Consider the following 23,486-nt stretch of genomic DNA (forward strand, 5'->3'; position numbering starts at 1 on the left):
TTAAAAACGAGGAATTGTACGTAACTTGACTTTCAGTTACAGCTGAACACTAATACGTTATCGTTTCTATAGTAACAGCTCGTTCACGGGGATTTGTACGGTGGACACTCGACTAATAAACGGATAAAAAAAAAACGTGTAACGTGTGATATGTTGAAGTTTTCTGCAAGGAGACCTTTTTTTAATTTAACACTGATGGAAGGAGTCTCCAGTGTCAGCGCTTTGTAACAGTCAGAGGTAAAGCTGTAACTTTCCAACACCTTCAGGACAGAGGAGTTTACGCTTCATTGCGGTTTCTCGCTAACATGACAAGCTGCCTTTTTTAGTGTGTGTTTTTGTCGTAGTAACTTAAGAGCAAGAATTAGTTTCGCAGACATTCCACTTCAGTAGATGTAACTATAAACAGATAAAAAGTATAACATGGTGCTGTTTAAGAAATAAAAGAATTGTAATTGTTTACGAAGCTCTGTGGTATAAGAGAGGTAAAAGACTTCAGGCTGGTAACTGCACCCCGTCGTTGATGATTTTCCTCCAACAGCATGACACGGAGTGTTTTATTACTCACTTATGATAGCGGTAGTGTACAGTGTCACTCAGATTGTTTGCTCTAGTGTTTAAGAGGTCTAGCAACTTTTTAATGAGTACTGAACTGAACGTCCCTCAGAGGTGTGTCTTCTGTCCCGGGTGTGTATCTCTTACCTGGGAAATGGCCACAGTGCACGTTTAAATCTCATCTGAGATGCATGATTGTACCCTAAATGGACAAAAAGTAAACTAAGCTCAAGCTGTCCTGTTGCATGAAGATTCGTTATTTATTTTTATTTATTTATTTATTTATTTTTTAGGCTTTAACTTAGTTGTATGGCTGGATTTGAAGGCCTGGTGTCACGCAGCCTGTTGTGAACCGGGTGTTTTTGTGCAGCTTTGTTCTCTTCACTGTCTCCTGATTCCGCAAAACAAAGCGTCTTTTCTGCGCGCTGTCCAATGAGCGCTGCGCTCCGGAGCGCACAGGCGGAGGAGGATCTCCACTCTGCTCCAACAGCTCAGCTCTGCGCAGCTCCACACTGATCAGCTCCACCAGCTCCACACTGATCAGCTCCACCAGCTCCACTCAGCTCGCTGCGTTTCACAGCTCTGCGGCGGAATGTGAGGGGGAAGAGATGATCCTCCACTCCACTGGAGCTTTCTGCTTTCCCCTCATGGAGCTTTAATCCCAGCTGGAGCTCAACACACTGAACACATTTCACTTCATAGAGAGACAGGAATCAGCCCTGGATTCCAGGCTGGCGGCTGCGTCCCTGCACCCGAGACGCGCTCATGAGCTCATAGACCAAATCAAGTGCAAAGGTTTGGCCTTTATTTCCTTCATCTGACCCATTTTCATCTGTATAGCTGTGTGGGTGTCTTGTTAAACTCGTAGTGCACTAAGTAGGGCTCATCACTCACTCTTCCACACCCTACATACTTCTCTTGCTTTTGTTGTTTAGATGTTTTTCACACCACAAGTGCCACTAAATCCATGTTGCCAAACCAAACACAATAAAACGCATCACAGCTTCAAAACAACTTTTTTAAATACTTATGGTCTTAAAATCTCACTTCATCCCAGTCCCTAAGCAAACATGAAGTTCTTTTGGAGGAGGTTTGGCCACGCCTACTTTGGGGCCGCGTCCCAAATCGGTCAGTTAGTCATCCCACTTTATAGTGCGCATGGATAAAGGACTTCTTTAAAAGTGTCTAGTCTGCTCAAGCACTCAGTTTAACCTCCCTCGTAGTGGAGCACTAGGTAGGGTGCTAGTGCGGATTGGGACGCGGCCACGCTGTAACTTTTTCCCTCCACTCACTCAGAGGTGGTGTGCAACAGTTTCTCTCGCAGGGATGAAGAACATTCCTCAGCACTGTACGTATCCCAGTTTTGCCACTTGTTTATGGAATTATTTCATTTTAGTTTGGGTTCAGATCTCCTTGGGGAACTTCTCTGCATGTTCCATGGAGTGTAAAACAAACTGCATGTGTGTTTTTATGATGTTTGAGTATTATTTTTGTTTGTTTTGTTTAGCAGTGGGATTATAAACTTTTCCTGAAGTGAGGTTTTGGAAAATTCTCTCTGCGCGTGCTGGTACTTTTTTTCCTCTGCAGCATGCACACAGCAAAGCCTTTAAAAAAATTCATCTATGTATGTATGTATGTATGTATGTATGTATGTATGTATTTATTTATTTATTTAGGTAAGAGTTGCACACGATTTGCTTGTAGCTCGTGCTCCAGTATGAACATGAACATTTTCTAAAAATATACCATACACATTTGCATTTGGTTTATCATTAACACACTCTCAGGTATAAAGTTACCTAACTGTACTTGTCCTTGTCCCAGGTCAGAAGCATGAATGGTGCATGCTCTATATATTTGCTATTATTATTATTATTATTAATATTATTATTATTATTAACCTGGGAAGGGCCCTTTACTTACCTTTTAGAGGTGCTTCAGTGGTCCATCATTTATCTTTCACCTTTAAAAATAAATACTAAAGGTACAGATCATGCAAACGAAGGAAAAGTACAGTTCAGTGCCTCTTATTTTTATAAGCTGAAGATCAGCATTTGGCACCTGATGATAACAGAAACCTTGGCACGAGTTCTCTTTTGTTTTCTCAGAAGTCACATCATTTTCACACATTTCACAGCTATTTCACGTCACATGCTTTATTGCACATGTGCTGTTGCTTCAGTGTAGACAGGCTGGAAGTTTCCCAGGAACCCATTCACTTTGCATTTCTGTTACATTTCCACTTCCTAAAAATGCACGTTGAGCAAGCTGGGTTTTTCTTACAGCTCTCTGAACAGCAGCTCGGACCTTCCTCAGTTAACAGCTGCACTGAAACCTGACATTAAACCATCGTTTGTAGGTCAAATCTCTGTCCTGACATGCAGCTGATGAAACGTTTGTGTGTGTAACCGGTTTGGGGATGAATTATTGAATGGATTTGTTTAAGAGGTGGAGGATATGACCAAATTATCATGATCCTTAAAGACATTTCTGCGATACTTGATATGTATCATGATGAACAGGTTTGCTAACAAAGTGCTGGCAAAACAATAGCGCTTTTAAAAATTTGTTTAAAAATAGGTAAGTGATTTAAGACGGGGAGGGGGGTTTGGGTGGTAGGGGTCCAAAAAAATGAACATTTTACTGTTTTAAAGATTCAAAACTGTACAAATCGGCGGCTTTCTATCAGTTCGTAACTATTATTAAAAAAAAAAAAAAAGAAATATTATAATATTATGTGACAGTAGTATATTGTGACATAATCGATATCCATGATATGGATATTATATCGTCATATCGACCAGCCCTGTTAAGAGGTGATACGCAGGTCTACATTCGGTGACCTGTAAGTGCAAAACACACTAAAAAACCAAATACACTGCCGTGAAATCGAACAAACTCATCAACTCAAAACAGAAAGGGGAGGTCCTTATTCAACACACACTTGTTTCAGTATTTTCAAAAATGCTGTTTGTGTGAACGGGGATTTTTTGAAAATATTGTTTGTGTGAGGTCACTTCAGAGTTCAGAGTTCACTTCAGAGTTCAGAGTTCACATTAGAGGTCATTTCGAAAACACTTTGTGTGGAAGGAGATAACTTCAACAATGCTGTTAGTGTGAATGGGGATTTTTTTGAAAATATTGTTTGTGTGAGGTCACTTCAGAGTTCAGAGTTCACTTCAGAGTTCAGAGTTCACTTTAGAGGTTGTTAGAGGTCATTTCAAACACTTTGTGTGGAAGGAGATAACTTCAGAAATGATGTTCGTGTGAACTGAGATATTTTACAAAATGCTGATTGTGTGGACAGAGAGATTTTCTAAAAAAAAAAAAAGCCATTCCTGTGGATGTTCATTTGCTCGTTTACGAGCCTCTTGTGCAGTTGACGCAGCTGCAGTCGGCCTCCTGACTGCGTCCACTGCGCAGACGTGAAGCTCGACACACAGCAAGCACAGACTCGTACTGTGGACCACGAGTGATAAAGACGTCTATTGAGGATGGTCATGTGACCAAGTCACGAGCCGAGGGGGAGAATGGAAACTCGTCTCGTCTTAACCTCATCTCGTCCAGACACACGGAGCTAGACGAGACGAGTTTAGGACGTCACGCTGTTGGGAAAAGTGTGTAACAGTGATGCAACAGTGTGAATGCATCAGAGTTCATCTTTATTTTATTTCCTGCAGTAACACAGTGTTACATTTTCGGATTAAAGCTGAGATCAGTAATATTTAAAACAACACTAATATTAGTAATATTGTATTTGATGATGTTTTTGCACGTATTTGGGCAGCTTTAAGAAAATTTCTGCTCAGATCAGGTGTGAATCTGAGTGAGATCGTTTGCACACAAATGTTTAAAATAAATTACATATATTGAATATGTTTTCATAAAACATCTGCTAGGATTATATAAATAATTGTATTTTATTAGCTAGTAGTTCATGTAACTAGCTAGTGATAGATAAATTAGCTAGTGGCTAATGTTAACTAGCTAGCTAGCCTGGTAATTATAGCTTATTGGTTGATGTAAATTAGTTAGCTATTTAATGATAGATAAATTATCTAGTGGTTAATGTTAGTTAGCTGGCTATCGTAGTTAATGTTAACTTAGCAGTTGATGCAAGTTAGCGAGGGATAGCTGATAGATAAATTAGTAAGTGAGTAATGTAAATTAGCTAGCTAACCTACCCACAGCTTAGTGGTTGATGTAAGTTAGCTAATAATAGGTAAATGATCTCTTTACTAAAGTTAGCTAGCTAACTGGTTAACCATGTTAGTGTCAGCTTAATGGTTGCTGTAAGTTGGCTAGCTTACTAATGATACGTTACTTATCTAGTGTGTAATGTTAGTTAGCCAGCTAACCCAGTTCATGTCAGGTTAGCAGTTGGTGTTAGTTGTTAGCTAATTAACCTTAACTGAAATACCAACTTGTATTTAAATGTTAGATGATTTAGCTAGCATGCTAGGGCTGGAAAGTAGTTAATAATAACATTTTAGCAGACAGAAGAAGATACAAAATCTTTTTCCATGATATATAGCGATATTCGATCCACACTTCAATTTGTTGTCACTAATATGTGATTTATAAAAGCTGAGAAGATGGCAGGGGATTGTGGGTAAAGAAATGTCTCATAATAAAATGTATAAGATGCTGTTGAGGTTCTCAGATTAGCGAGATTTTGTAATGCAGAATTGCGCTAATAGTGTGAGTGTTTATTGTGAAATGACAGTAAACATCATGAGATGCAGTCATGGACTCGAATCAAATCACATCCCTGAGTCATGAAAAAAAAAAAAAGCAAGAGCTTCTTCAGCAGAGCTGTGTGTATGTGTGTGTGCGCTAATCTGTTGTTTATAATGCAGTGTGTTTATCAGCGGGGGACTTGGAGGAAGTCTTGCTCATCGTCATGTTCGACTGTTTTATCGTTGTGGTTGTCGCTGAGGGAGTTGAGCTACTGTTTCGGAGTGTTGTGAAATAAACTGGTGTGTTTCCAGGCTAGAAATGTTGTGGAATGTCACAAAACAAGTTAGCGCTTACGTTATAGCAGGGATTCCCAAACATTTTGAGCAAAACCTAAAAAAAAAAAGGACATTATGAATTTTCTGCCTTGATCGGCTTATAGTTTTTTTATTCCAGATTTATAATTTAAGAATTATTGTAACATGTGGACATTTTATTACATATAAGTGATAACTACAAACCTTTTAAGTGCACACAAAGATATATCTGCATACTCTGGTGTGGTTTTTTTTGGGTTTCTCGTTGTTTAGAATCACTTGTGACTCCATATTCAAGAAATGTTCTGTTGTTCCACCGAGTCAGAGTCACTCAGTGTTGTCGAGGAATTAGCAGAGAATTCTGAGAAATCCGTTTGTCCATTTTTATTGCTGAATTGCTATGTGAAGATGCACTCTTTATGTACACTCAGTAACATTTCCAAATAGCTACAAACAAAATCCATCTTCATAGCTAGAGCGATGACAGATAATAGATAAATATGATAGATAAGATAATAAGATACGATAATGATCGATAAATTATTTAGTGGTTAGTGTTCACTGGAGAGCTAACCTAAATAAAGACAGCTTAGCAATTGGTGGAAGTTAGTTAACTAGCTAATGATGGATATATTATCTAGTAGTTAATTGTAGTTAGCTGGCAAACCTTGTTAATGTCGGCTTAGCAGTTTGTTATCTAGTGGTTAATGATGTTTGTAATTTTAAATTCATAAAATACATGAATGAAACAACCCTAGTTTGGGAATTCTGCATTTGTCAGTGGTTGAAATATATAGTATATTTTTCGCAGATGTGTGCCAGTAAACTACGAAAACAGTGAGGCAAAAGTCCAGCGAAACTGCAACCTAAAAATAAGATACAGTCCCGTCTTCCTGTTTTCTATTGGCTCACAAGACCGTGGTTTGTGAATTCGCAGGTCACGAAGATGAATTCTGTGGAAATAAATGAAAATAGCCATTATGTTTGTGTTTCAATTCCTTCTTTTCCCCTTCAGTGAATTTTATCTGCATGTGTACTGACCGCTGCTTTACCCAAGAAAGAAAAAAGCGTAATTTTCGGATTTGGCACCCCTATCACCATAGCAACCAGATAAAATCATAAGTAAGGTTAAACCGATGGTTGGCACCTCTACTCTTGATGTTAATAAGACAAAAAATGCAGGTTGTTTACCAAGAAACTGGGAAAAGACTTTCCCGTGGTGGAAAACTAATATCGCTAATGTTCGCTAATTTAGCTAGTTGGCTAGTTAAGTGCTCGTAAACGTTCTCCAGATTGATAAGTGGGATTTCAGTATCATCATCATTTTTCTCACTGATTTATTTATTTTTTATTAATCCAAAGCCAAACCTGTCAGAGTATAACGTTACCATGACAATTTAAGGTAGCTAAGGTAGCTAGCTCGCAACTTTAACAGGGAGGTTCTCTGAGGAGAATTTCTGTGATTGGTTCGAAGACCAGTGACCAGTTTTATACAGTAGTACTCAGAAATTCTCAAGTCTTTAAGGCGTTGTTAACAAATCTAAATAAAACGCCAGACTACAAAGTCAGAATTAGGCATCTCTGACCATTTAGAAATCACTTTCTTAAGTTTCAGACCCAAAACACAACAGCTGGGAACAGCAGGCTTCCGAATGCGACCTTAAGGCATTGCTGGGAAATTAAAGTCGGCTCTTTTACGGAGACCCTCGTCACTTTTCTGCTGTCAGTTGAGGGCAGTGAACGCCGGTCCAGTGACGGCTATGTACAAAACTTCACCATACAACAGCAACAGTACTGAGACGCGGCGCATTTCCATCTGTTTTGTTTGTGAATGGAGACCGCGGTCATCTATATTTTCATACTTAAACATCCTGCTTCTTGTTCAGTGTTTTACATAAAACCACAGTTCAGTTTAATTCTGGATTCTGATTGGTCATTGATATAGTGACGTTTTCTTTAAGGAGGTGTTTATTTATGGAAGATTTATGGAAGGAGTCTCCAGTGTCATTGCTTTGTAACAGTATGTTTTCCGCCACAGGAAAGTGTTTCTAGTTTCTTTTTTCACAAGCTGTTTTTTTTTGTTTAAGAGAGTGAAAAAAAGGAGAGGCTGGTGAAGGAACAAAGAAGTAAATGTAACTATAAACAGATAAAAATACAACGTGTCATTCTTTAATAAATAAAAAAATTGTAATCGTTGGCAATTTGCTGTGGTGTAAAAGGAATAAAACACATTGTGACGTGCTGTTATAGGAAAATTATCAACTTCAGGATGGTAGCAGTAACTTTGCGCCAGCACATCACTCCACTGTTGATTATTTTCCTATAACAGCACAACACAGAGATTGTTTTTTCCTCAGTAGTTATGTAGTAAATGATCAAGGATTCCAATGTGTTCTACTGGGATTGGGATTTTAATTTTGTTTATTTCAAAAATGCAAAAATTGTCTTGTTTTATTATCTGCCAATTTTAAAGACAATTTATTTTTTTAAATATATATTTTCGAATTCCAGTGGATGGAACTTAAACGTATTTGTTGAAATTTCTCTTTTGACATGCAGTGTAAATAGTGCAGTAAAGCAAGATGGTATCCTGTTCTGATGTTTAATCTATAAGCAGGAAATCGTAAATTATTTTCTCGAAGATCTCCCTCACCGAGCAGGGTTTAAACTGGAGGAACCTGCTCTACTAAAGTTTCTTCACGCTGTTGCACTCCTCCACCTCTCTTCAGCAGGGGGGATCCAGCAGAAAAACCACCCCGAGCCTCCCTCCTGAGTTCTCCGAGTTCTTTCCCCTCCCACATTTCCACGAATTAGTTTTTTTCCAGGAATTTGAATTGTTCAGAGGAACAGAAGGACAAACTCTGGTGTGGGATCACAGGCTACTCTTCTTCTTTTTTTTTGGGTGTACGATGAGTTCTTTAGGAGGTGAAATGTTTCTCTTGACATGGTTTTCCTTCTGCGTGTCTCTGCTTGTCTGTTTTTTTGACACACACGTGGGGTTAAGTTCAGGTTTTCCCAGATGCTTCACTCTTATAGATTACTGTACAAGTGTGGGCTCAATCATACCTTTAGAAATGTCATGACGTAAAGTAAGTGTGTGTGTGTGTGTGTGAGAGAGTGAGTGTATGAGAGAGAGAGAGAGAAAATATATCAGGATACAGAGTGACAGCAAAACATTTAACGTTTAAGTTAACACGGAAGAAAAATATATCTTGCCGTCCAAATAGCTACTAGTTTATGAAATATCACTGGATTCATGCAGGGTATAAAAGTAACGATTCTTAGAAAAGTGTAGTGCGACATAATTTATTATGATATTGATTTTTTTCATTAATTAAAGAAATATTAAAGAACTTATTAAAGTCCTCCTCTGTCCTGAAAATGTAGGAAGACATAAACTTTTAGCTTTATCTCTGAATGTTACAAAGCACTGACACTGGAGACTCCTTCCATAAATGTTAAACAAACTTCTCAGTAACTTTCTTACAGAAAACTTATCAACGATTATACATGTTTTAAAAATAACTTTTAGCATCGGCTTTGCGAGTCCCAGTGAATGACGTGTTACTATAGAAACGATAACGTATTAGAAAGAGCGCATTAATATAAACCTAGGATTTATAGCTGCACTACTGGCAGAGCCGCTGTTATAGAAAATGAATCAACACCTTCTGACCAATCAGAATCCAGAATTCAACATCACTGCGGTAGACAGCAAAAAAAATATTATAAAGCTTGAACAAGTGAAGTATTTTGGATTTTCAGAAAGAACAAAATAATATAATCAAGCAGTGTTTTAGATGTTTTCTAGATTCTCATCATATTCTGAAAAAGTATTTCTGGGGGAATTGATTGTGATTATCATCATCGTACATGAGAGAAGTGACGAATGTGATGAAGGATCTGAAGCAGGTCACACAGTGTTTAGTACTTTTAACGTGCAGTTTAGGTCTTCGGAAGTTTTAAGTGAAAGTGTGAGCATTTCTGTCGTTCTTTCTTCCTCATTTTTGTGTGTGAGACGTGAAATGGTAAATGCCAGCGCTTATTATGTGTATGTGTATTATTACATGAACAGGGGAGCGTGTTACGTGTTGGTGAAGAATAAGAATAATGGGCAGGAGAGCATGTCGTGTGAATGCGAGAGTCAAAATGAGCGACGAAGTTTAAATAACGACCCAAACCAGACTGCACATCAAAAGTGCTAAACGCTGTGTGACCTGCTTCAGATCCTACAATAGTCCTTAACTAAAATAAAATCACAATATCTTAATAATTAAAGACACTTGATTAGAAGTGCAGTTTTATATCATGGATTGTCCTCAGCTCACAGCTCCATGCACGCTTAACACGTAAATCACAGTGAAATATAAAGATAAATATAAATGTGTCAGGAATGTTGAGTGTGTTGCCAGAAAAAGAATAAATCACTTTCATAAATAGCATCACCATCCATACAAAAGACACTTGTGTGTGTGTGTGTGTGTGTGTGTGTGTGTGTGTGTGTGTGTGTGAGATGATACGGCAGGCACAGAATGGTGTGTTGGCACGCTAGCATTGTTTCAGGCCTCACATCAACACTGACCTCTGTGTGTCTGTGGGTGTGTTTGGACACATCACACTGCTGCGTTATACAAATGTGACCAGGAACAAGATTACACAATAATATACTGCTACAATAAAAGTTTACACAATAATATACTGCTACAATAAAATAATACACAATAATATACTGCTAAAATAAAAGATTACACAATAATATACTGCTAAAATAAAAGATTACGCAATAAGAAGCTGCAATGACAGAGTCAGTGAGTCACTGTCATGAATACCACAGAAACGAACATAAAACTAAGCTATACATGTTATCTGTTTAAAATATCAGGCTAGCTAGCGAATGTTAGCTGTCTAGCCAGGTTAACATCACATAGCGCTCCCTAGCTTTACCTCAGGGTTAAACTTGCTGCAGTGTCATACTGATATTATTTTTAATCAAACATTTATATGACAAACTAATGAAAGAAATAATAATAATAAAAAAAGACGGAAGAGTTTCATTTGCTGTTTCAGGTAAATGCTTTTAGCGGCTAGCTTTACAGTAGCGTTAGTGATACTAAGTGTTTTGCTGTGTTTTTACAGGGTTTTTTTTTTCCTGTAATTTTAATTTACATACAGTGTATTGGTGTACAAATGTTACTGGAATGTTGCACAACTAGTACAGACTCACAACGTCACAGAGTTACTCTGCTGCTAAGTATCTACAACTTTTATTTTGTAGTTGTCTAGTTGTTATGGTAAAACTTTGGTAACAGGAAACCTCGTGGCTGTGGAATGACGGCGTAATTTGGTAATTTGGTTAGCCGGGGTGACTGTGGGAAACAGGAGCCGTCCTCTTCATTTAAAAATGTTACAATGTTCAGAGTCACGCTATTGCTTTGTGCTAACTGTATATGGGTCATATGCAAATCTCCCCCCCCTTTCTCTCTCTGTTTCTCTCTTTCTCTGTTTTTCTCTCTCCCCTCCTCTCTCTTCCCCCTGTTTCTCTCTCTCTCCATTTCTCTCTCTCTGTTCCTCTCTCTCTCTCTCTCTCTCTCTCTCTCCTCTCTTTCTGTTTCTCTCTCCTCTCTCTCTCCCCCCTCTCTGTTACCCCCCCCTGTGTGTATCTCTCATCCCCCCCCCCCCGTGTGTATCTCTCATTCGCTCTCTCTTCATTTCTCTCTCTCCCCCTTTCTGTCTACCCCTCATTTCCCCCTCTCTCTCTCTGTATCCCCCCCATAGTGTTTCCTGTGTGGGCGGGGCCTGGCAGGGGCCGAGGCTGGTCCTGGCCTCTCTGTATAAAATGGGAGGCCGGTGAAGGGCTTCAGTCCTGGGGTTTGGACTCTCGGGTCTGGTGCATGCTGTGCCACGGAGGCCGAGAGAAGCTCGAGCAGGCCTGTCAGAGAGGCAGGGGGGCGCTGCAACTACCAAAAGCCATGCTCCAACTCAGACTCCCTCGCCTCTTCAACATCCACCAAGTCCCAAAGGTGTGTTTCCGTTCAAGTGCCCTAGGTGTAATCTAGTACACTTCCTACCTTTTATACCTTTTAGGAATAAATGGCGTGAGACAGAAGGCCAACTTTCGCAACAGACGTCCCACAGGTCCAGACAATTCTGTGAGATGTTATAACACAAGCGTGAAATAATATTTTACTGTTAACAGCGTCAAGTTGATTATTTTCCTATAACAGCACACCCCAAAGTGTTTTACTCCTCTTAAACTACAGCAATTTGCCAAGTTAGTTCCTTTTCTCACTTACGTTATAGCAGCTATAAACATTCGTTCCCTCACCCGCTTCTTTTTTTTTCTACCTCTTCAAGTTAATAAGACAAAAAAAACTCAGCTTTTCACATTACTGTGAAACTACAAAGCCTTCCATAAGCAAATAAACATCTCCTTTACAGAAACTTCACCACATCAACGATTATATGCTTTTTTGTGAAATAACAACACATTTATAAAATCCATTTATTAATATGTTTAGAGTATGTGGAGCGTCTACTGTACAAGCCACTGTGAATGAGCTGTTACTATAGAAACGATATAACGTCGATATAATGTGGTGTAAATATAAAATACTCTCATTTAATAGCTGTAAATGCAATACACTCGGAAATAAGATGATTATGTTTTCTTTTTTAACTTTTTTTCCACATTGCTATTCGAAGATCTAAGCACCTTGACCTGTTGTTAAGCTACACTCTTTCTAAGAAGGTTCCTCAACAGTTCTAGCTTTCGAAAAGGGATCTGCTTAGAAGATTTCTAATAGGAACAGTTTGTTTTAGGGTTCTACATAGAACTTTTAACGTTTCTTCCTGAGAGACGAATCAGAAGAACTCTGTGGAGTTTAATATAAATTATGTTTCATGTTCATTAGCGTGTATATAAAGTGATGAAAATTTTGTACAGATTTCAAAGCTGAATTTTACAGTGTGGACGTCTGCTTGGTCATACCCAGGTGTTTTGGGAGGACGGCATCATATCCGGTTACCGACATCCTCAAAGCTCCGCCCTGGACTGCATCCTCAGCAGCTTTCAGATGACCAATGAGACGGTGAATATCTGGACCCACTTCCTGCCAACATGGTGAGAGATGCGGAGCAGCATGTGATGTTCACTCGCTGCCAAGTCTTTTAGTCGGCTTTTGGGGAAAAGTAGATTAGGCAGCAGTGGAGTGTGCACGTGTAGTTCCTCTTTGTGGTATGGCATGCATTTTTCAGTTCTCCTATAGCTTTTAACTATTAATATTAAGATTGTGGACTAATTTGTAAAAACCTGGTGCACTTGTCTTGGCTTATTGTGTTTATTTTTGAATTTCATTTTAAAATTCCATCGTCTGTATACATTACTTGGCAGGCATGATATAATTAGTCTTATAAGCGGCTCACTTATAGCCCCGTTTGGTAGTGATCGGAATGTTGACTCTTAAGTGAATCAAATCATTTGATTCAATAAGAGTCGACTCCCAGATGGCTCCCAAATGACTCTTTGCCATTTTATGGGAAACTCTGCAATATTTTGACCATTGAGAAAGTGGTTTTTTTTTTTCCCAAAAGAAATGATGACATGGGGACATATATTATATGTTTCAGCCATAGAGTACACTCAAGCTAAACCCCGCAGTCCATACAGTAATGATGTGTCATTTAAAGATTTGAGATTTTGTCATTCAGCTAAAAGAGCTGATTCAAAGAGTCAACTCTTTTGCGAACAACACATCACTAGTATTTACAGTGAGGGAAAAAATTATTTGATCCCCTGCTGATTTTGTACATTTGCCCAGTGACGAAGAAATGATCAGTCTATAATTTTAATGGTAGGTTTATTTTAACAGTGAGAGACAGAATAACAACCGAAAAATTCAGAAAAACGCATTTCAAAAAAGTTATAAATTGATCTGTATTTTAATGAGTGAAATAAGTATTTGATCCCCTATCAATCGGCAAGATTTCTGGCTCCCAGGTGTCTTTTATACAGGTAACGAGCTGAGATTAGGAGAACTCTCTTAAAGGGAGTGCTCTTAATCTCAGCTTGTTACCTGTATAAAAGACACCTGTCCACAGAAGCAATCAATCAATCAGATTCCAAACTCTCCACCATGGCCAAGACCAAAGAGCTGTCCAAAGATGTCAGGGACAAGATTGTAGACCTACACAAGGCTGGAATGGGCTACAAGACCATCGGCAAGCAGCTTGGTAAGAAGGTGACAACAGTTGGTGCGATTATTCGGAAATGGAAGAAACACAAAATAACTGTCAGTCTCCCTCGATCTGGGGCTCCATGCAAGATCTCACCTCGTGGAGTTTCAATGATCATGAGAATGGTGAGGAATCAGCCCAGAACTACACGGAAGGATCTTGTCAATGATCTCAAGGTAGCTGGGACCATAGATAACCAAGAAAACAATTGGTAACACACTACGCCGTGAAGGACTGAAATCCTGCAGCGCCTGCAAGGTCCCCCTGCTGAAGAAAGCACATGTACAGGCCCGTCTGAAGTTTGCCAATGAACATCTGAATGATTCAGAGGAGAACTGGGTGAAAGTGATGTGGTCAGATGAGACCAAAATCGAGCTCTTTGGCATCAACTCAACTCGCCGTGTTTGGAGGAGGAGGAATGCTGCCTATAACCCCAAGAACACCATCCCCACCGTCAAACATGAAGGTGGAAACATTATGCTTTGGGGGTGTTTTTCTGCTAAGGGGACAGGACAACTGCACCGCATCAAAGGGACGATGGACGGGGTCATGTACCATCAAATCTTGGGTGAGAACCTCCTTCCCTCAGCCAGGGCATTGAAAATGGGTCATGGATGAGTATTCCAGCATGACAATGACCCAAAACACACGGCCAAGGCAACAAAGGAGTGGCTCAAGAAGAAGCACATTAAGGTCCTGGAGTGGCCTTGACAGTCTCCAGACCTTAATCCCATAGAAAATCTGTGGAGGAAGCTGAAGGTTCGAGCTGCCAAACGTCAGCCTCGAAACCTTAATGACTTGGAGAGGATCTGCAAAGAGGAGTGGGACAAAATCCCTCCTGAGATGTGTGCAAACCTGGTGGCCAACTACAGGAAACGTCTGACCTCTGTGATTGCCAACAAGGGTTTTGCCACCAAGTACTAAGTCATGTTTTGTGAAGGGGTCAAATACTTATTTCACTCATTAAAATACAGATCAATTTATAACTTTTTTGAAATGTGTTTTTCTGGATTTTTTTGCTGTTATTCTGTCTCTCACTGTTCAAATAAACCTACCGTTAAAATTAAAGACTGATCATTTCTTTGTCACTGGGCAAATGTACAAAATCAGCAGGGGATCAAATAATTTTTTCCCTCACTGTAGATGAGTACTTATTCTATTTCACGTTAATTAACAAGAAAAATCCACATCTGAATAGTACTTATAGACTACAGATGGTAGTGAGAGTACGCCTCTGCTTTGTTCCCGCTCTCGCTCGACTCCTCAGGTACTTCCTGTGGCGCTTCTGTGTGCTCTGTTCCACGGTGAACTTCCTGTCCGAGAGCTACACATGGCCGCTGCTGGTGTACATGCTGCTGATCTGTGTGTATCCGTTCACATCCAGCTGTGCTCATACCTTCAGCACAATGTCACCCGAAGCCCGACACATCTGCTACTTCTTCGACTATGGAGCGCTCAGCCTTTACAGCCTAGGTACACACACAGACGCACACACACACACACACACACACACACACACACACACACACACCAGGCCATTGAAATGCTCTGGCTGCTACTGTTCCATTAACTCACACTGTTTGCTTTTTTTGGACTTTGCTTGTGCACAGTTATTATATCATGTTCAAAAGCTACACTTCAAAGCTCTCAGCTCACTATGGAGGATACGTGCAAATAAAATAACACGTAGCTGAGTTTCCTGGTTTCCCAGCACTAATAAAGAGTCAGAGACTATTGGACAATAAGCCAAAAAAAAAACACTTGATGTGTTCAAATGAAATCTCCTGAATTGATTCTTTTGACGTGGGAAGACAAAAAAAAACTGGACGAACTATCCTTAAAAGTTGTGAGAATAGCAAACAGGGACGGCAAACCTAACCTTCTTCATAACCAAAACGAATGATTTAGCATATAGCTGTTAAGACAAGACATGGAAAATATCAACATTTCCCTCAGATGTGTTGGTAAATAAAAAAAAATAAAAAAGCTGTCATTATAATTACACTGTAATGCCACTTAGCAATGACAGAAAACCGAACATGTTCAACCATATTGAGAAAGATCACCACTGTATTATGGCTCGTATAAGAGCACTTTAGGATTCTTATGAAATCCAGAAACAACCATGATCTCCATTTGTTCATGCTCATTCCTGCTTATTCAGGATAAAAAAAAATTCTAGTAACTAAAATGTTTGTGATTAAGTATATAATAAAAAAAATCCTGGAATTATTTCCTAAAGGATCCACAAAAAGCTGTTCATAAATGTAACTGACTAAAGCCGAGTTCATGCTGTACGATGTTCGACCAGGAGTTGAGATCATATAGTACAACCTGCTCACGTTGTCTGTGGCTGCTTTAGTGCCACTGTGACCAAAGACGGACGACGACAGACTTCTGTCAGTCCAAGAAATGTCTGATTAAAATCTCAGTGTGTGAGCGCTGCTACGACACACGTTTAAAATCCACCAGTAGGACGAAGGCAGATTCATGAGACAGCTACAAATACATTAATGTTGATGGAGAAACATAAACGAAACATGCTAATGGACAGAAAAAATCTCCTTATATAAACTTAGTCACAGATTGCTTGTGTTTACGTGAGCCGGTTTTCTGATCTGATGACGCCGATTGATGGCGTAAAGCAAGTCTACCGTTAGAGGATCTTCACGGAGAACACACACTCTTACAGAATCTGTTATAGAGTTCAGCCCAGATCTTATCGTGATCTTGTACCGTGTGACGATTAATACTGTGAAAAGAGCGCTGAAATTCGGTTTATTGCTCTGAATTGTTCTTTATTTTCAGAAATGAAATGCAGCTGGTTTTATCGTGGATTAAATCTTTTTATTGCGCAGGTTGTGCAATCGCATACGGGTCCTACGTGATGCCTGATTGTTGGGTGAACGGTCGGCTCCATCACCACTTCGTACCCATCGCCATCGCGAACACCATCTTCTGCACCAGCACGTCCTGCTACTCCAGGTGAAGAACACAATCACTGAGTCACGTTGATTCATTTTCTATAACAGCAGCTCTGACACTAGTGCAGCCGCAAATCCCAGGTTTATAATACGTTATCGTTTCCATAGTAACAGCCCATTCGCAGAGATTTGTACAGTGGACGCTCCAAATAACCAGAATTAAAAATGTGTGTCAACACTGATATGGTGAAGTTTTCTGTAAGGAGACGTTTATGTAACATTTATGGAAGGAGTCTCCAGTGTCAGCGCTTTGCAGCAGAGGTAAAACTGTAACATTCGATTTTCCGACATCTTCACGACAGAGGAGTTTACACTTCTTTGCGGTTTCTCGGTAACACGCCAAGCTGCGTTTTTTTTGTCTTAGTAACTTTAAGAGAGAGAAATAAAGAGAGGCTGGTGAGTGAACGACTGTTTATAGCTGCTATAACATACGTGAGAACAGGAACTAACTTGTTTCGCAGAACATTAAATGTAACTATAAACGGATATTAAGTATGATGTGTCAGTCATTAATAAATTAAAACTTGTAATATATGTGCTATAAGAGGAATAAAACACACTGAGGGTGTGCTGTTATTGGAAAATAAACAACCTCAGGGTGGTAAGAGTAACTCCACTTCATCACACCACCCTGTTGTTGATTATTTTCCTATAACAGTGCGACATGGAGGGTTTTAATCCAACAAGAATTCATTCCAACTTACACGGAATTAGAAACACAGTTATAATGATTTATAAATCAGGGCTTCGTGCATCATTTTTTCTTTTTCTTTTTTTCTTCAGGTTTTTAGAGTTGCAGTTCCCACACAGGAGTAAAATCTTGCGGACCGGAGCGTTCGTTATTCCCTTCATGTTCGATAACATCCCGCTTTTCTACAGAGTGAGTGATGATGAACGTGATTTCCACATCTTTGTGAACGTGCTTGCTGGGAAACGGTGTGTGTTTTTATTGGTGTTAGTAAGTGATGATGTGACGTTGTGTTGTAGCTCTTGCTGTGTTTCGGTGGAAGCTGCACTTACGCAGACGCTCTGTCCAGTCACTGCTATCACCTGCTGTTTGCTTTCCTCACCTGCTTCCTGTTCGCTTCTCACCTGCCCGAGAGACTCGCGCCGGGACGCTTCGACTACATCGGTACGGATTGGAAAGCGTTTGTGTTTAAATCTAATGAAGATGTCACCCAAGCATGTTATTCCTGAGCACAGAGCTGTCTTTGAAATGTGTAAAAAAAAAAAAAAACACTGTTGAATTCTGGGTTGTGATTGGTCAGAAGGTGTTGATTAATTTTCTGTAACAGCAGCTCTGACAGTAGTGCAGCTGCAGCCGTGTGTGCATCGTCTTGGCTCAGAATGCTGTCGTGTTATGAAATGTTCTCATTTCATATACAAATGTATAACTTTTTTTCCTCTCCCAGGCCACAGTCACCAGCTGTTCCACATCTGCGCTGTGATCGGCACACACTTCCAGATGGAGGCCGTTCTGGCGGATATGACGTCACGCCGGAGCTGGCTCACCGCTCACTCAGCCGCTCCGTCCTTCCTGGGAACGCTGGGAGCGCTGGTGCTCGGCATCCTGCTCAACCTGGGCATCATCGTCCTGTTCAGCGCCAGTCTGCTGCGTGCTCCAAACCTCAGCTCCGAGAAAGGAGTCACTACAAACCGCACGCTGCAGCCCAGCACCGCCGCGAAAGACGAGTAAAACTCTCAAGCACTTCAGAAAAATAAACTCTAAACATGGCCCAGGGACTTCTTTAAAAATAGAGATGCACCGAAATTTCATTTCATTTCAAATAATTCTGCCAAAAATTAAGCTTTTTTTGATATGAAAAGATAACAGTGCTAAAAAGATTAAAAAAAAAAACTCCAGAAATTTTTATTTTAATTATTTAAGATTAATTTTTAAATCATCTGATGTATAAACTCAAAAGGAATAACAGATTTTTGTGTCTGAGAAGGTAACAATGCCAAAAAAATGAGAAAAAGTTCTTTTAATTATTTAAGATTAATTTCAATGATAAAATCATCAAAATAATCAGTTACCAATTTTATAATATAAAATTATCAAAATCAAAGTCACAATAATCAAATTCTTTTGTTGTCTAAAAAGTTAAAAAAAAAAAAGAACAAAAATATTGAAAAAAATGTTTCAGTCAAATGCATAAAAATGTGAATGACTTTTCGCACAACTGAAATTGCTTCAAAAATAAAAAAAAAAATATGATTTAAGATAAATTGTAAAATCTTTGCTACATTCTTGCACTAGTAAGTTGTTCAGTGTTGCGAAATGTGGAGGAGTCTTCCATGATTGGTTCATTTTTAATCACCTTTAAGCCAAAAAAAAAAAAAAAAAAAAGATTTTTGTAATTTTTGGCACAAACCCGTGAATAGCGCACACACGTATACGTTTTATACTAACTGCAGGTTCTACGTATGTTACTGTTTCGTGTGTGTTTGCGTTTTGGGGGTGAGTGGGGTTTGGCTTGTGAATGCTACAGAATCCGAAAGTGTTTAAAAAAAGCATTTTCTTATAGATTTATATTCAGAATTAACAGCACTTCTTAAAAGCGTGACTGTTGGCTCCATGAGCCACTTGTGTGTTTGTTTTTTCAGTAATTGTTTACATTTTAAAAAAATTATAAAAATTTATATATATTTAAAACTCAAAAGATGAAAAAGATTAAATATATGTAAAACCTTAACATTTAAATACAAAATTTTAACATTAATATCAGCTGTTTTTCCTGTTTATAATTAAAAAAAAAAACCCAAAATTTTATACAAAAAAAATAAATATATATCTGTGATATCTCAGAGAAGCATATTTTATACCTCATAATTAATTCATCACAATATTATATCGTCATTTAGCCCAGCCTTAATGTTTTTCATCTGAGCTTTATTCAGAAGCTTCATTTAAAAAAAAGAGATGATATAAAATATTATATTTCATACAGTTTATGAAATGGTACGAAAAAAGCAAATTACAAAAAATTTAGTCTTGAAATGTCTTGAATTTTTGCGTTTTCAGTTCGGTGCATCGCTATTTTAAACCATTTCCAAACAGTTTAGCACTTATGCAGTATACTACTTCATATTTGATCTACTTTATAGTTATTTTAGTTCTTTATAGTTCTATAGTTTGGTATTTCAGCTGATGGCCCTGATTATTTTTACGACCTTTCTGTTAGAGAATTGTTCTGTGGTATGAAACAAGCAATATATATATTTTCTGAAAGAAAGTCACTTCAGAAAGGTCAGGGCTTAAATGAGGCGAATACTGAATTTTCTATGTTGCATTTTAACACAAGTGCCTTCTAGGGATTTTTATGTACAAGATATTATTACATCACTAATTTATGCAAATGTTACTCGTAACCGCAACCAACTGGACGACGTTAGTGCAGAATCCGTCAGGGATTTCTTTCAGATTAAATTCCTCATTTTACACGGTCGGTGATGGCGGTGAGCGGTTGTTGCCGTTCCTGTTTTCTGATCGTTTTACAGTTATAGGTTTATGACTACAGTGTAAATATTTATTATCTGGGAATTTTTTTGAGCATTATATAATCAAATAAGCTAATCAGAGTGAAATTCTTTCATGCTAATATTGATTAAGAATATTGATTCATATCGAGAACTGATTCTGTAATAAGATAGTGACACATCTGTGCACATTTACTTCAGCGCAACACGGAAATCCTTCTAGGAAATTCCGTTCACTCAGCAGCCATCTTGTTTTTTGGTTTTTTTTTTCAGTCCTAACAGAAAAGATCATATCTACTTGACCATACAAAGATCATATCTACTTGAACAAACCAGAAACACATCAGATGACACTTCAGACACAGATTTCAAATAGCTGTTAAAATCTGACTAAATGGCGTAAATGTACGGCTTATAACACGTTTTAAAAAAGCGTGCATGCACTTTTCTCCGTAACGAACGCAGCAAAGCTGTTTCTGTGTAAGAATCTGATAGGCTACGCGTTTTATGCTAACCTCTTACCCAACAATTGGGCGATTGGATATTTTTACTGAAGGGCGGGACTTGTGTAATTCAGCCGCCATTTTGAGTGTTACACAGTGAGACTTTTCCTGTGACTTTTACTCAAAGGTGGTGGTTATAAAGCTTCTTAAATCTTTCCTGACAACTGACATAACCCTACATAAACTTTTATAAAGACTTATTCCAACAGACGTCACCTGCAGGACTGCATTTGTCGACTTAAATGTCATAAATCACCTTCAGATGATATAATGACGAAATGTATATTATATTAACTAACTATGTATATAGTTACACTTTTGGTAACTTTCAATAAAGGTCATATCTCTAATAAACTATGAACATGTTCATTACATGTTATAACGCATTCATAAGGTATTATACACCTTGTTAAAATTATTGCTGGAGATGCATTACACTTTATAGCTATCTTTATTAATCATTACGCATCGTTAACACAATGCATTATTATAAAAATAGTGTTCATAGTGTTCACTAAATGCACATGCCCCACTTTGCATAGTGCATTATGAGAAGATTTAATGGCGTTATGATGTTTTATAATGCATACGTTTTAACATTTTATAAATGCATTATAAACAGTGCTACAAACTGTAATGCCTTTTCATAAATAACTATAATGTTGAATATAATGCTTTATTAATGCATTATAACATTGTGAATGTTTTTGTACGTCGTTATACATATGGCCTTCATAGAAAGAGATTTAATACATTTAAACTGACTTTACTAAAGTGCCAGGAATAAAAATATATGTGTATATATATATATATCTGTCATTAAGGTGTCATAGAATTATTATAACATTTCAAAACAATCTTTATAAATAAATAGTATAACAAAAGCATATTTATTAAAAATCACAAATATAGCAGTCACTTGTCATGACATTCTGATGTAAAGTGTTATTACATGTCACTCCACTCAGGTGTCATCTCGACATAAACAGGGTTTTTTGTTGTTGTTTATATATTTTTTTATTGATAGCTGGTTTCTACAGGAACAAACCGTTATAAATGTTTATGTAGGCTTGTGTAGGTTTATGTCAGTCATAAAGGGCTTATGTCAGTGTTATGTAGTGCTATGAGCACCACCCTGATGTAAAGGGTTACCTGTAGACTCATAATTCAAACCGAAGAAGCGATGTGTTTGGATAGAATGGACCAATCTTACCTGAAACAACATGAGTGAAGAGAAAATGTTGATTTTTTTCAGTGTTTTTCACTTTTGAAGGAAACAATAATCGCTGACTGTCAGCATTTTTTTCTGTATCTACATGAAAAACATGAACGTTTTAGTGGAAATACTGATGAGAAAAGCTCACAGCGCAAGCAGCAATGCTTGCATCCGGTTTGCGGCACCACGTTGTGAGTTTTTTAAATTGTAAGACATTTTGTTTACAGTCCTGAGTGTTGCACGCTCAAAACACATTCATGTTTAGATTAAAGACGCTTCACTGATCTCTGGGGATCAGCCACGTTTCATGACGCTGCTGTGACCGGGGCTGTAAAGGTGCTGCTAACCTGTCACGAGTGTAAATGAGCAGCAAACTCATTTACACACACACACACACACACACACTGCCAGTCGAAAGTTTTTAAACCTCTTGAGTCATGGGCAGCAAAAAAATGGCAGAATTAAATGATTGTCCGATGCTGAAGCGTCTTGTTGAAGCTCTATCCTCGGTTGTTTGGCAGAGATTTGAGGCATTATGACAACGATATTCCGCTTCGTTGGAATTAGTAGCTTCGGAATTGTCATCTGGACAAACGCTGCAGCCGCAGGATTACGGCTCGGACGCGGATCCTAAAGCGTCATTGAATAAAGCGTTGTAAAGTAAAGAGGGTTTAAAAACCTTGACCTGGCAGCGTAAAGTTTAACTCTCTTGTACGCCCCTGTGACCTGATGTGACCTGAAGGATTTAGAGCGCACTAATGTTTCATTTATTTCCATGATTAGGCTCATTAATGTTCGTTAAGGCTGCGTGTGCTGTTATAACCTCGTCTAGCGAGCTGCAGGTTTCAGTAGGAGTTGGAAAGGGTTCTGGGATCATGAAGGAAAGCAATAGTAAGTGCTGAGATGGTTATGTGGCGTCGCGCTTAATGTATCTAGAGCAGAAATCCTGTGCAGTGATATTTGTTTTTAAATTTTATTTATATCCGAATTAAATCAAACTGAATTTGTTTATCATTCATCTCAAATTCAGCGTACGGTTCAGCCATAAAATAATCAATTGTACAAAATTGAAATTTGAATTTTTCAGTTGCACAATGCATTTCAAATTCTTTTTACGGCATGCAGTATTTATATTTATACATATTTATAATGTCATTTTAATTTTTTTATGATTTCATTATTTTTATTTTCTCTTACTCCCATTTTAGCTTGTTTCTTATTGATTTATAGTTAATTATTATTTCGTCTCATTTATATTTCTTTTTTTATTTTATTTAAATAAATAAGTCAAAGTATTATGTTATTAATTATAATATTCCTTCCATTAAATTAATTGTTGCATCCAAAAACTCCAGAAAAGCAATCACATATTCAGGTTTTTTTTTTTCTTTTTTTTTTTTTGGTTAATTTGTGTTTTGTTTTTCAGCAGTCAGTAAATGACTCGGTGCTCAGTTGTGAATTTGAAATGCTTCGTGTTGTTCCACCAAAATGAAATTTTTGTACATCTGATTATTTTTAAAAGTAA

The 23,486-nt window shown here is 38.2% G+C and overlaps 1 protein-coding gene across 3 annotated transcripts; it reads left to right on the forward strand.

The window, feature by feature from the left end:
* The first annotated feature begins 607 nt into the window (after positions 1-607).
* Positions 608-21,698, forward strand: paqr6 (progestin and adipoQ receptor family member VI). Of its 3 annotated transcripts, none has more exons than XM_053227857.1 (8): positions 608-1,347; positions 11,322-11,566; positions 12,539-12,666; positions 15,046-15,251; positions 16,637-16,763; positions 17,546-17,642; positions 17,750-17,894; positions 18,175-21,698. In XM_053227857.1, the coding sequence occupies exons 2-8, from the start codon at positions 11,438-11,440 to the stop codon at positions 18,456-18,458; spliced, it is 1,116 nt and encodes a 371-aa protein (XP_053083832.1). In that variant the 5' UTR covers positions 608-1,347; positions 11,322-11,437; the 3' UTR covers positions 18,459-21,698. The 3 variants fall into 3 exon arrangements, with proteins under 3 accessions (XP_053083832.1, XP_026779882.3, XP_053083833.1); XM_026924081.3 differs by lacking the exon at positions 608-1,347 and adding an exon at positions 1,393-1,900; XM_053227858.1 differs by lacking the exon at positions 608-1,347 and adding an exon at positions 2,159-2,176.
* The last annotated feature ends 1,788 nt before the right edge of the window (positions 21,699-23,486 follow it).

The sequence above is a fragment of the Pangasianodon hypophthalmus genome, chromosome 22 (genome assembly GCF_027358585.1).
Source record: "Pangasianodon hypophthalmus isolate fPanHyp1 chromosome 22, fPanHyp1.pri, whole genome shotgun sequence".
Classification (NCBI taxonomy): domain Eukaryota; kingdom Metazoa; phylum Chordata; class Actinopteri; order Siluriformes; family Pangasiidae; genus Pangasianodon; species Pangasianodon hypophthalmus.